The sequence below is a fragment of the Falco biarmicus genome, chromosome 19, assembly GCF_023638135.1.
Source record: "Falco biarmicus isolate bFalBia1 chromosome 19, bFalBia1.pri, whole genome shotgun sequence".
In the NCBI taxonomy this organism is placed as follows: Eukaryota; Metazoa; Chordata; class Aves; order Falconiformes; family Falconidae; genus Falco; species Falco biarmicus.
In genome coordinates, this window is record NC_079306.1 from 5671251 (window position 1) to 5681577 (window position 10327).

The window sequence follows — 10327 nt, forward strand, 5'->3', positions numbered from 1 at the left end:
CATCCTTCCTGAGCATGTGGGGGTCTGTGTCCCCCCCCCAGCAGGACCGAGCCCCACGGGCACCGCTGGGGGGGGGGGCTGCTCTGCAATAGGGCAGCATGCAAGGGTGCTGCTCCAGAGCCTCCGGACCTGGGCTGGGGCGAGAGGGGGGGCATTAAGCAGAGCTGGGGGCAGGCGGGGCTCAGTGCTGGGGGGGTCCCGGGAGGGCTCACCAGGCTCAGTACGGCCGGTTGGCGTCTTTGGCCTCTTGAGCTGCACCTTGAGGCGCTTCATGCCGATCTGGAAGCCGGTTCATGGCCTGGATGGCCGCCTGGGCGCTGGCCGGGTTGTCAAAGCTCACGAAGCCTGTGGGGACATCAGGGACATTGGGGACCATGGGGCCAGGGGTGGCCACAACCCTTCCCTGCCTCTGCCCAACAGCCCTGGGGGGCTCTGCTATGGGGCAAGGTGGCCCTGCAGCACCTGGCTGTGGTGGCCCTGGCCCCCCTGTCCTCACGCCTTGGCCGTGGTGGCCTTAGCTATGGTGGCCCTGCCACTGTGTCTTCATGCTATGGTGGCCCTGGCCACTGTGTCCCCACACCCTGGCCATGGTGCCCTTGGCCATGGTGTCCCCGTGCCCGGTGGCCCTACCGAAGCACTTGCTCTGGTTGGTGGCGCGGTCCACGAAGACCTTGGCGGAGATGACGTTGCCGAAGGGCAGGAACATCTGCAGGATCTCGGTGTCGGCGAACTCCTGGGGCAGGTGGTAGATGAAGATGTTACAGCCCTCGGGGCCTGCGGAGGGAGCAGCGTCACAGCGGGCACGGGGGGCACCGGCCCCGCGCCCCCACACCTGGCCCCATGCGTGTGGGCACCCTGACACCCAGCCCCACGCACCCATGGGACCCCTGCCCCCCCCCCACCCAGGGGCACCCCAAAACCCAGCACCCAACGTCCCCCATGGGCACCTTCAACCCAAAATCCCCCTTCCCAGTGGGGCACCCCCAAACCGCGGGGGAGCACCCCAACACCCCCTGATGCTCTGGGGCACCCCAGCCCCACAGCACGGCGCACCCCAAGCCCAGCACCCTGGCAGGGGGTGGTCCCAGGGGGACGGGGGGTCCCGGCCGTGCGCCCCCAAGCCCCAGCACCCTGGGGGCGGGGGGGTCCCGGCCGTGCGCTCACCTTCACGCTGCTGCTGCTGCGGGGGGGGCGGGGGGGCGAGGCAGGGGCCCCGGGGGGGCGAAGGCCGGGCTCACCAGCCATAGGCTGCCGGGTAGGCGGCTGCAGGGTGACATGGGGTCAGCCTGGCACTGGGGGGTGGGGGGCACAATCACACCCCCCCCCCCCCCCCCCCCCCAGCCCTTCCCAGTGTCATCCAAGGCCATGCAATGCCCACCCAGTACCATGGTCCCCAGTGCCCTCGCAGCACTCCATGGTGCCCCCCCAGTACCTGCCCCAGCCTTCCAGTGCTCCCCCAGCCCGGAGTACCCCCCCGATGCCATGCAATGGTCCCCTGCTGCTATCCCAGTGCCCCCCAGTGCTCATCAATGCCCCCCAAGCCCCCCCAGTACCATGTGCCCTGCACTGCCCATCCAGTGCCTCCCAGCACACACCAGTGCCATGCGATGTCCCCCCAGTACCATGCAATGCCCACCCAGTCCCCCCCCCTCAGTGCTTCCCAGTGCCCCCCAGTTGCCCACCCAGTGCCCACCAGCGCCCCCTGTTGCCCGGGGCCAGACCTGTGTAGTGCTGCATGCCGGCGTAGGCTTGCTGCAGGGGGTCCCCGGGGGCGGCGGGGCTCTGGGCTGGGGGCAGAGGGGGGCCGTTAGAGGGGGCAGGGGGGGGGCGGGGGCGCAGGGGGGGCGGCGGGCACCTGGGAAGGGGGGGACCCCACTGGCGTAGACGGCCTCGGGGGCGGGGGGTCCCGCGGGCTGTGCCGGCACCGGGCTGTAGCCATTGACACTCAGCGGGGCCGCGATGGCAGGCACCGGCGGGCAGCCATGGCCGGCGGTGTGCTGGTTCCTGCAGGGACACCCGCGTCACCCTCCTGGTGGCACCTCCTCACCCACCGTCCTCATGTGCCCCTGTCCCCCCCACCCCAGGTGGCCCCATCCTCCGTGTCCCCCTCCCACGCGTCCCTGAACCAGGCGTCCCCAGCCTGCGATGCCCACCCAGCCACGTCCCATCCATGGTGCCACCCTCCCTGTGCCCCTGTCCCACCCCTCAGTGTCCCCATTCCCTGGTGTCCCCCATCCCCACCCCTGGTGCCACCATCGCTGGTGCCCCTCACCTCCCGCTGCCTCCCTGTCCTGTCCCTTGTCCCCCCATCTCCCCTCGCTGCCCCCATTTCCCCACATCTCCGCTCCCATCGCCCCCACCCAACACCCCCATCCCCAGGGCCACTCTCGTGTCCCCACTGCAGCTGCCCCATCTCCCAGCACCACCCTGCCACGTTTCCCACCCCTGGATGTCCCCCATATCTTGGGGTCCCCCATGTCCCATCCCCCATGTCCCCCACTCCCGGGTACCCCCACATCCCATGTCCTCATCCCTGGTGTCCCCATCCCCCCCCGTGCCAGGTGCCACCTACCTGAGGAGGGGGGCAGGGGGGTGGCGATGAGCCCGTTGGGGTTGACCGTGCCCATGTGCTGCATCTGGACGGCCATGGTGGCCATGGGGCTGAGGTAGGCCGAGTGGGCGGCCACCAGGGCCGCCTGCTGCTGCATCAGCTGTGGGGACAGCGCCTGGCACCGGGCACCACGGTGTCCCCCCCCAGGGCCCTGACCCCCACCCCACCGGGAAGAGAAGCTCCTGGCCCCAGTGCCCCCCTGGCCCTCAACGCCCACTGTCCCACCCTGGGAACGGGGTCTGTCCCCCCAGTGCCACCACCCTGGGCCATGGAGGTCCCGTCACCTCCGCAGGAGCAGCCCCTCAAAACGCATTACCCCGGTGTCCCCATGCGGGACCATGAGGATCCATCATCTCCCACCATCTGTCACCCCGCGGTCCTATCCCGGACCACGGGGGTCCCTCATTGCCCCCTGCCCATCACCCGGCGCCCCTATCCTGGGTCACAGGCTCCATCACCTCCCAGCATCCGTCACCCATGTCCACATCCACCATCGGCAGGCTCATCATCTCCCAGTGTCCATCACCACCCCGATGACCTCTCGCTGGACCACAGCGGGGGTCTAACACCCCCCATGACCCTCCTGCCCCCCCTGGGTGCCCCCTGCCCACCCTACCGCCTGCGTGTAGGCGCTGTAGGCCCCGAACTGGAGGGCGATGGGGCTGAACATGCCCAGCTGGCTGGCGACCTGCTGCATCCGCCGCAGGCCCCGCTCCTTCTCTGTGTCTGCAAACTTCACCACCAGGCTGGAGGACGCACCCTGTGAGGGGACACGGTACCACCCACCGTCACCTGGCCAGTGGCCACCTGCTGGGACCCCCCAGGGCCCGACGGGGTGGGGCGGGGGGTGGTGGGGACCATGAGGGGGACAATGGTGGGTGATAATGGGGATGATGGTGACGACTGTGACAATGGGGACGATGGTGGGGACAACGGTGGTGGGGATGGGGATGACGGTGGGGGGGGATGGGGATAGGGATGATGATGGGGATGGCGGTGAGAATGAAGATGAGGGTGATGGGCTGAAGGTGTTGGGGATGGTGATGGCGAGGTGACAGGTGAGGATGACAGGGATGGTGATGGGGACAATGGTGAGGCCGGAGGTGAGTATGATGGTAGGTGCGTGCGCCAGGCGGTGCTCATCTCACCGGCAGCGTGCGGCTCCCGTGGAGGGCGGTGATGGCGGCCTGGGCCTACCGCGTTAGGCTCTGGAACTTGACGAAGGCGCAGCCTGGGGTGGCGGGTCAGGGCCGGCAAGGGGAGGGGGGGCACCCGCCTCCCCCCACAAAGGGCATCCCTCACCCGGAGACCAGGGCACCCCCCTCCCCCAGGCCTCCCCCTGCCCATGGCACCCCGGGACCCGGCCCTGGGCACCTGCAGACAGTGTCAAGGCCACGGCGTGGGGTGCCCTGAGTGCCCCCGTTCCCTGTGGACCCCCTTGGGCCACCCCCACCCCATCACCCCCCTGCTCCATGGCCCCCCTGGAACCCTCTCCAGCCCCCACCACAGACCCTCTTAACCCCATCCCTCCCCCATGCCTGTGCATCCCCCCCAGTTCATACCCCTGCCCCACAGAGCCCTCGGGGACCCCCGAGGCCCCCCAGCCCCCCCCACCTTTGCTTGTGCCGTCAGGCCCGCGCAGCACCGTGCACTCGTCGATGGTGCCGAAGGGCTCGAACATCTTGCGCACGTCCTCGTCCGCCTGCTGCTTGCTCAGCATCCCCACGAAGAGCTTGCGGTCCTCTGTGGGGACGGGGGGGTGGCACGGGGACACCGGGGTGGGGACACCACCCCCACCCCCTACAAACACACAGACTGGGATGCGACCCCCCCACCCACACACCGGGGACACCATGATGGGCTGAGACCCAGGGATGGGGATATGGGGACAGTGTGATGGGCCGGGACCCAATGGGGACACCCCGCCGGGCTGGGGACACCCCTGGAGAATATGGACATGGAGGGGGGGACAGGGATGGGGAGCCCCTGCCCTGGGGGCAGACCCCTGGGATGAGGACAGGGAGGGGGACCCCCAGGGGGTGGCCATGGCTGTGGAGCGGCCCTGGAGGTTGCAGGGGGAGGGGCATAGGGGTGGTTTGGGGACACAGGGAGTGGGAGGGGGCCAGGGTGGTGGGGGTTTCGGGGGGCTGGTACCTCCTCGGCTCTCACTGTCCGCCGGCTTCACTTGGATGGGCCGGTTCATCTGGGGGAGGATGGGGGGGGGGATGGGGACACGGCCCCCCCCCACCCCCCCGGGAGGGGACCCAGGTGTCCGGGCCGGGCACCCCCCTCCATCGTAGGTGCACAGATCCGCCCCACCCGCCACCCCCAGCACCCCAAAGATGCTCCTGTCGTCATGGCAACCCCAGCCCTGCATCCTGTTACCCCGGCAACGGGTGCTGCGGTGACCGCCATGGGGGGGGAAGGGGGGGGGGGGGCCTGAGGGGCCCTGGTGATGTGCTAACGAGCCCCCCCGGTAATTGGGGGGGGGGTATGAAGCCACCCCCGCCCCCCAAGCCTCGTAACCCCCAGAGACTGGGGGGGGGGGAGGGGGGGGGGGCGCGGGGGGAGGGCGCTGATGCCTGGTAACCATGGCAACGGCAGAATATGCTCCATGGCAACCGCCTACTCATCCCAATGTTACCCATCCCCGTTGCCCGGCAACGCTGCTGACATCATCAGCGCTCGCTATAAACAATGACGGGGATGGGGGGGGGAGATTGGGGGGGTGACAGGGGAAGGGGGGGGACCCCCAGACCTGCCGTGACCCTGCCCCTCCCCCTGTGCTGAGGGGGGTTGATGGGGGGGACACGGGTGGTTGGGTGGGGCAATATGGGGGGATGTGGGGGGCGGTTTCAGCCCCAGCTGACCCCAGGCGGCCCCTTTCCCCTGCCGAAAGCGAAGGTGCCCCCCCCGCCCCAGATGGTGTGGGGAAATGCCCCCGCGGGGGGCACTAATCCCCCTAATCCCCCATGGGGCGGGATCAACCCCGGCCGGGGCGGGAGGGAGGGGGGGGGGGCCACAGAGCTGGGGGGGGCACCCGGCACCCAACACCCCAAACTGCCCTGGGGTCCCCAGCATCGCCCCCGCCCCCGAGGCCTGGGGGGGTCCTGCCGCCCGCCCCGTGCTGCTGCAGCGGGGGCAGCTGTCGGGGCGGTGCCGCCTAATCCCCCCCCCCCCCCCCCCCCCCCCCCAGCAAATCCCCCCGGGATTTACAGCCCCCAAATCCCCAGATTATCCCGGCGAAGCCAAATCTCCCCAGGGCTGGCGGGACAACGCGCAGCCAGCTGGGGGGGCCCACCGACCCCCCTTGCTCCCAGGGACCCCCAAACTGCCCCACACCTGGGACCCCCCAGACCAGCCTCGCCGCGGCCCTCAACCAGCCAGGCTGGGGGAGGTGGGGGACCCGGGTGCTGCCCCCCTGCCCCCAGCAACAATGGGGGGGGGTGGGGGGCACCTGGACCCCTGGATGTGCCCCCCCCCGTGGCTTTGTTAGCTCAGCTGCCCAGTGCCCGCTGCTTGCCCGGCGACACTTCGTTAGCGCCAGGCCCTCGTTAGCGCCTGCCCGCCATTGATAACTGCCCCCCCCCCCAGCACATGATTGTGGGGTGTCCCCCCTCCCCCCCCCCATCACCCCCCAAAGGTGGGACCCTGGACACCCGGGTGCTGCCAAGGGTGGGCATGGGGCCACGGTGGGGTGGGGGTCCCCGCGGAGGGGTGGGGGTCCCCGCGCCCCCCACTCACCCCCGGGAGGGTTTTCTGCTCGTGCAGGGCGCTCTGCGCCTTCAGGGCCGACTCGCGGGCGCAGTAGGTCAGGAAGGCGCATCCTGGGGGAGAGAGGGGATGGGGGCGGCGGGGGGCGTGGGACGCACGGCCCCACCGAGCACCTGTAGCCTACGTGGCACCCAGCCCCCCCCCATAGCACCTAGAGCACACGGACCCCCTGTTTCAGGGGGTGGCACCCCAGGACCCTCAGCTCTGCCCCCAGGCCTGGGTAGGGGCTGGGTCCCCGAGGCCCCCAGGCACAGGGCAGGCCAGGGGGGAAGGGGGGGGGGGAGTGGGGGTTGTGCCCCCCTCCTGCCCCGAGGGTCCCAGGCACCCAGGCACAGCCCCCCCGAGACCCCCAGCTCCACTCCCCGTGGCCCATCACCGCGGCCTCGGGCCCGTGCTCGCCTGTCCCAGGCGGGGCCGGGGGGGGGGGGGGGGGGGGCTGGGGTCAGACACCGGGGGGGTCCCTGCCTCGGACAGACACCCCCCCCCTCCCCGGGCGGCACAGCTACACCACCGCCACCCCCCCGGCTGTTACAACCCCCAGCCGTCACCACCACAGCCCCCACCCGTCACCCAGCACCGCAAACACCCACCCACGCAACACCCCGCGCTGGCACAGCCGCCCCCCGGCACCCCCCGCACCCCCCCAGGCCACCCCCGCAGCCGGGCAGCACCCGCCGCGCACCCGCACACCCCCGGACACGACACCCCACCCCCCGCCCCGCACAGCCGCCCCCCCGCCCCCGGTACCCCAACACCCGCCACAGGCTGTACCCGTGCAGAGGTAAACCGGGGCTGGGCCGGTACCGTACGTGGGGCTGTGCCCGGTACCGGGGCTGTGCCTCGAGCTGTGCCCGGTACCGTACGTGGGGCTGTGCCCGGTACCGGGGCTGTGCCTCGAGCTGTGCCCGGTACCGTACGTGGGGCTGTGCCCGGTACCGTGCCCAGTACCGTACGTGGGGCTGTGCCCGGGGCTGTGCCCGGTACCGTACGTGGGGCTGTGCCCGGGGCCTGCGGCTGTAGGTTGAGCTGTGGGTGTGCTCAGGGCCTCCGACCGTACGTGGGGCTGCGCCCGGTACCGGGGGCTGTATGCGGGGCTGTGCCCGACGCCGAGGCCATTCCCGGTGCCGGGGGCTGTACGTGGGGCCGTTCCCGGTGGCGGGGGCTGTTCCCGGGGCCCGCGGCCTGTACCCAGCTCCTGTTCCCTGGGGCTGTGCCGGTGCCCGATGCCCGGTCCCGGTCCCCGACGCCCTGCGCGCGGTGCCCGGTGCCGTACCTTTGTGCATGCCGGTGTACTTGTCCTTGATGACGGTGAGCTCGTAGATCTTGCCGAACTGCTCGAAGATGGGCTTCAGGTCCCTTCTCCTCCAGGTGCCGCGGGATCTGCCCCACGAACGAGTTTGATGGCGTCGGGCTCCTTCATGGGGCCGCCGGGGGGGGGCTGGGCCCCGGGGCCGCTCCCGGTGCTCGCTGCGGCTCCCGGTATCGCCGCTGCGGTGGCCGGGGCCGCTCCCGCCGCCTGGGCTCGGCTGCCCGCGCGGCTCCCGGTGCCCGGTGCCCGGCCCGGCCGCGGCGCACACAAAGGACGAGGCGGCCCCGGGGCTCGGCTCGGCTCCGGGGACGGGGCGCGGCGGGGCGGGGGCAGCTCTGCCCGGGGGCGGCGCTCCCGGTAGGTCCCGGCGGGTTCCCGATGGGGCCTCCCGTGCGGCGGCCCCCGAATCCCGGCGGCTGCCGTCAGCGCCCGCCCCGCCGTACCGCCCGCTCGCCGCCCCGGAGCCCCCGGGGAGGGGTCCGGCCCCGGTACGGGGCGGCGGGGGATGGGGTGGGGTGGGCTCAGCGCCCGGCCCGGCCCATGGCGGCCGCGCTCCCCGAGAGCCCCAGCACCGCCACGGCTCCGGTCGGGCCCGACCCCGCTCGCCGCTTTTCTTTCCGCCGCCGGGGCCGCCCCGCCCCGCCCGGCGCTGATGTCAGAGCGCACCGGGCACCGGCACCGGCTACCGGCGGGAGCAGCGGCACCGGGACCGGCACCGCGCACCGGCCGTGCCCGGGGCTCCGCCGCGGGGCTGGGCTGGGCGGGGGGGGGGGGGTCTCACGGGGAGCTCGCGCACGCGTGCCCGTGCCCACCGGCGGGGGTGCGCGCACGCGGGGGGCGGTGGGGTGGGGCCGGCCCCGCGCGCCCGGCGCTGTCCCCGGTGCTGAGCGCGAGGAACCGCGCGGCGGGGCCGCCCAACGGGCACGGCGCGCGCCGGGGGGACCCCCCCACACCCCCCCCCACCCCCACACCCCCGGCACGGGCACCGCCGCCCCTCCGCCCGCCCCCCCCCCCCCCCATCCCCGCCGTTGTCATGCGACGGCCCGCGACGGGCGCAGCCAAGATGGCGTCGCCGCAACCGCCACGGCGGCCCGCGCAGGTGCCGGGGGGGGGGGGGGGGGCAACACCACACGGGCTGGGCCCACGCACCCAGCAGAGCCCTCCACACGGGGTGGGGGCGGGGCGGTGACCCCCCCGGGAGTGTCCGGGTAACACCCCACAGGCAGCGGGCTGGACACGGGGGGGCTCCGGGTGACACCCCACAGGCTGGGGGGAGGGGCACAGGGGGGCTCCGGGTGACACCCCACAGGCTGGGGGGGGGGCACAGGGGGGCTCCGGGTGACACCCCACAAGCTGGGGGGGGGCACAGGGGGGCTCCGGGTGACACCCCACAGGCTGGGGGGGGGGCACAGGGGGGCTCCGGGTGACACCCCACAGGCTGGGGGGGATGCACAGGGGGGCTCCGGGTGACACCCCACAGGCTGGGGGGACGCACAGGGGGGCTCCGGGTGACACCCCACAGGCTGGGGGGGGGCCACAGGGGGGCTGGCGGGTGACACCCCACTGGCTGGGGGGACACGGGGGTGGGGGGCTCCAGGGCCACCCCACAGGTGACACTCCCCCCCCCTCAGGCCACACTCCGGCTGAGCAGTGAGAGGTACCTGCGGGCCCAGCCCACCCTCCGCCGCTGCTGGGGGGCTTCCTCAGGTGAGACCCCCCCCCCGGCACAGCACCACACCACCTCCGTGAGCAGGAAACAAAAACACACCCATTTCCCATTGCGGGGAGCCACACCAAAACAGCCTCTATTCCTCCCAAAACCCTGTGTGCCCCCCCCCCCCCCCCCCCATCCCCCCTTCCAGGAGCTGCTGCGCCAGCGGCCGGACGATGTCCTGGAGTTCGCCACCGGTGAGCTGGGGGGCACTGAGGGGGCCCCCACGGCACGGGGGGGGGAACCCACTCACCCCTCTGTGCGCCCCCCACAGCGTACTTCAGCCAGCCGGGGCTGCCGGGCCGGATCCAGGAGGAGCTGAGAGGTGGGCAGCGGGGGTGGGGCATGGGGTCTCACCCTGACAACAGGATAAGACCCCCCCCCACCCGCTGCTGCCCCCTCCCCGCCGGTGCTCGTGGGGGACAGCAGCAGGTGGCAGGGGGCCGGGGGGCTGCGCCGGAGCATCCCACATCCCAGCCGGCCCCCCCAAGCTCCAACCACGCCGAACCCTCTATTCGGTGACAGACCAGGCTCCCCCCACCAAGCTGCACCCCGCTGTCCCCCCGGCACCCACTGGAACCAAAGCGGGGTGCTGGGGGGGTGCCGGGGGGTGGCAGCGGCCCCCCCACTCAGAGGAACTCCTCCTTCCGTGCTGCCAGCTGGGCCTGCTGCTGCGCCAGCCAGTGCTTGTAGCGCTTGGTCTTGGGCCGCAGGAACTTCACCACCGACATCGGCACCCGGACGGTCTCCAACCCATTCACCTGTGGCACAGCACCGGGGGGGTCACAGCTGGGGAACGCCCCCCACGTCCCCCTCGGCACCACCCTGGCACCCCCCACCCCCCCCCCACCCCCCCCCAAGGAGCGGCTTGCTGTGCTCCAGCTTGTGGCCGCTCCCCGCACGTCTCCCCGCACGCTGTGCC

General features: G+C 72.6%; 2 protein-coding genes across 2 annotated transcripts; one reads left to right on the plus strand and one right to left on the minus strand.

Moving 5' to 3' along the window:
* Positions 1 to 217: 217 nt before the first annotated feature.
* On the minus strand, positions 218 to 8457 carry CELF3 (CUGBP Elav-like family member 3). The gene is given in 17 exon segments (XM_056322084.1): positions 218 to 240; positions 243 to 288; positions 290 to 345; positions 631 to 774; positions 1165 to 1263; positions 1722 to 1787; positions 1856 to 1975; positions 1978 to 2004; positions 2573 to 2711; positions 3228 to 3371; positions 3760 to 3842; positions 4226 to 4354; positions 4766 to 4814; positions 6356 to 6438; positions 7659 to 7740; positions 7742 to 7777; positions 7779 to 8457. Coding segments are annotated over 17 exon segments (1353 nt in total). The 5' UTR covers positions 7806 to 8457.
* Positions 8347 to 9727, plus strand: LOC130141597 (atherin-like). The gene is made up of 4 exons (XM_056322624.1): positions 8347 to 8793; positions 9326 to 9401; positions 9556 to 9602; positions 9680 to 9727. The coding sequence occupies exons 1-4, from the start codon at positions 8347 to 8349 to the stop codon at positions 9725 to 9727; spliced, it is 618 nt and encodes a 205-aa protein (XP_056178599.1).
* The last annotated feature ends 600 nt before the right edge of the window (positions 9728 to 10327 follow it).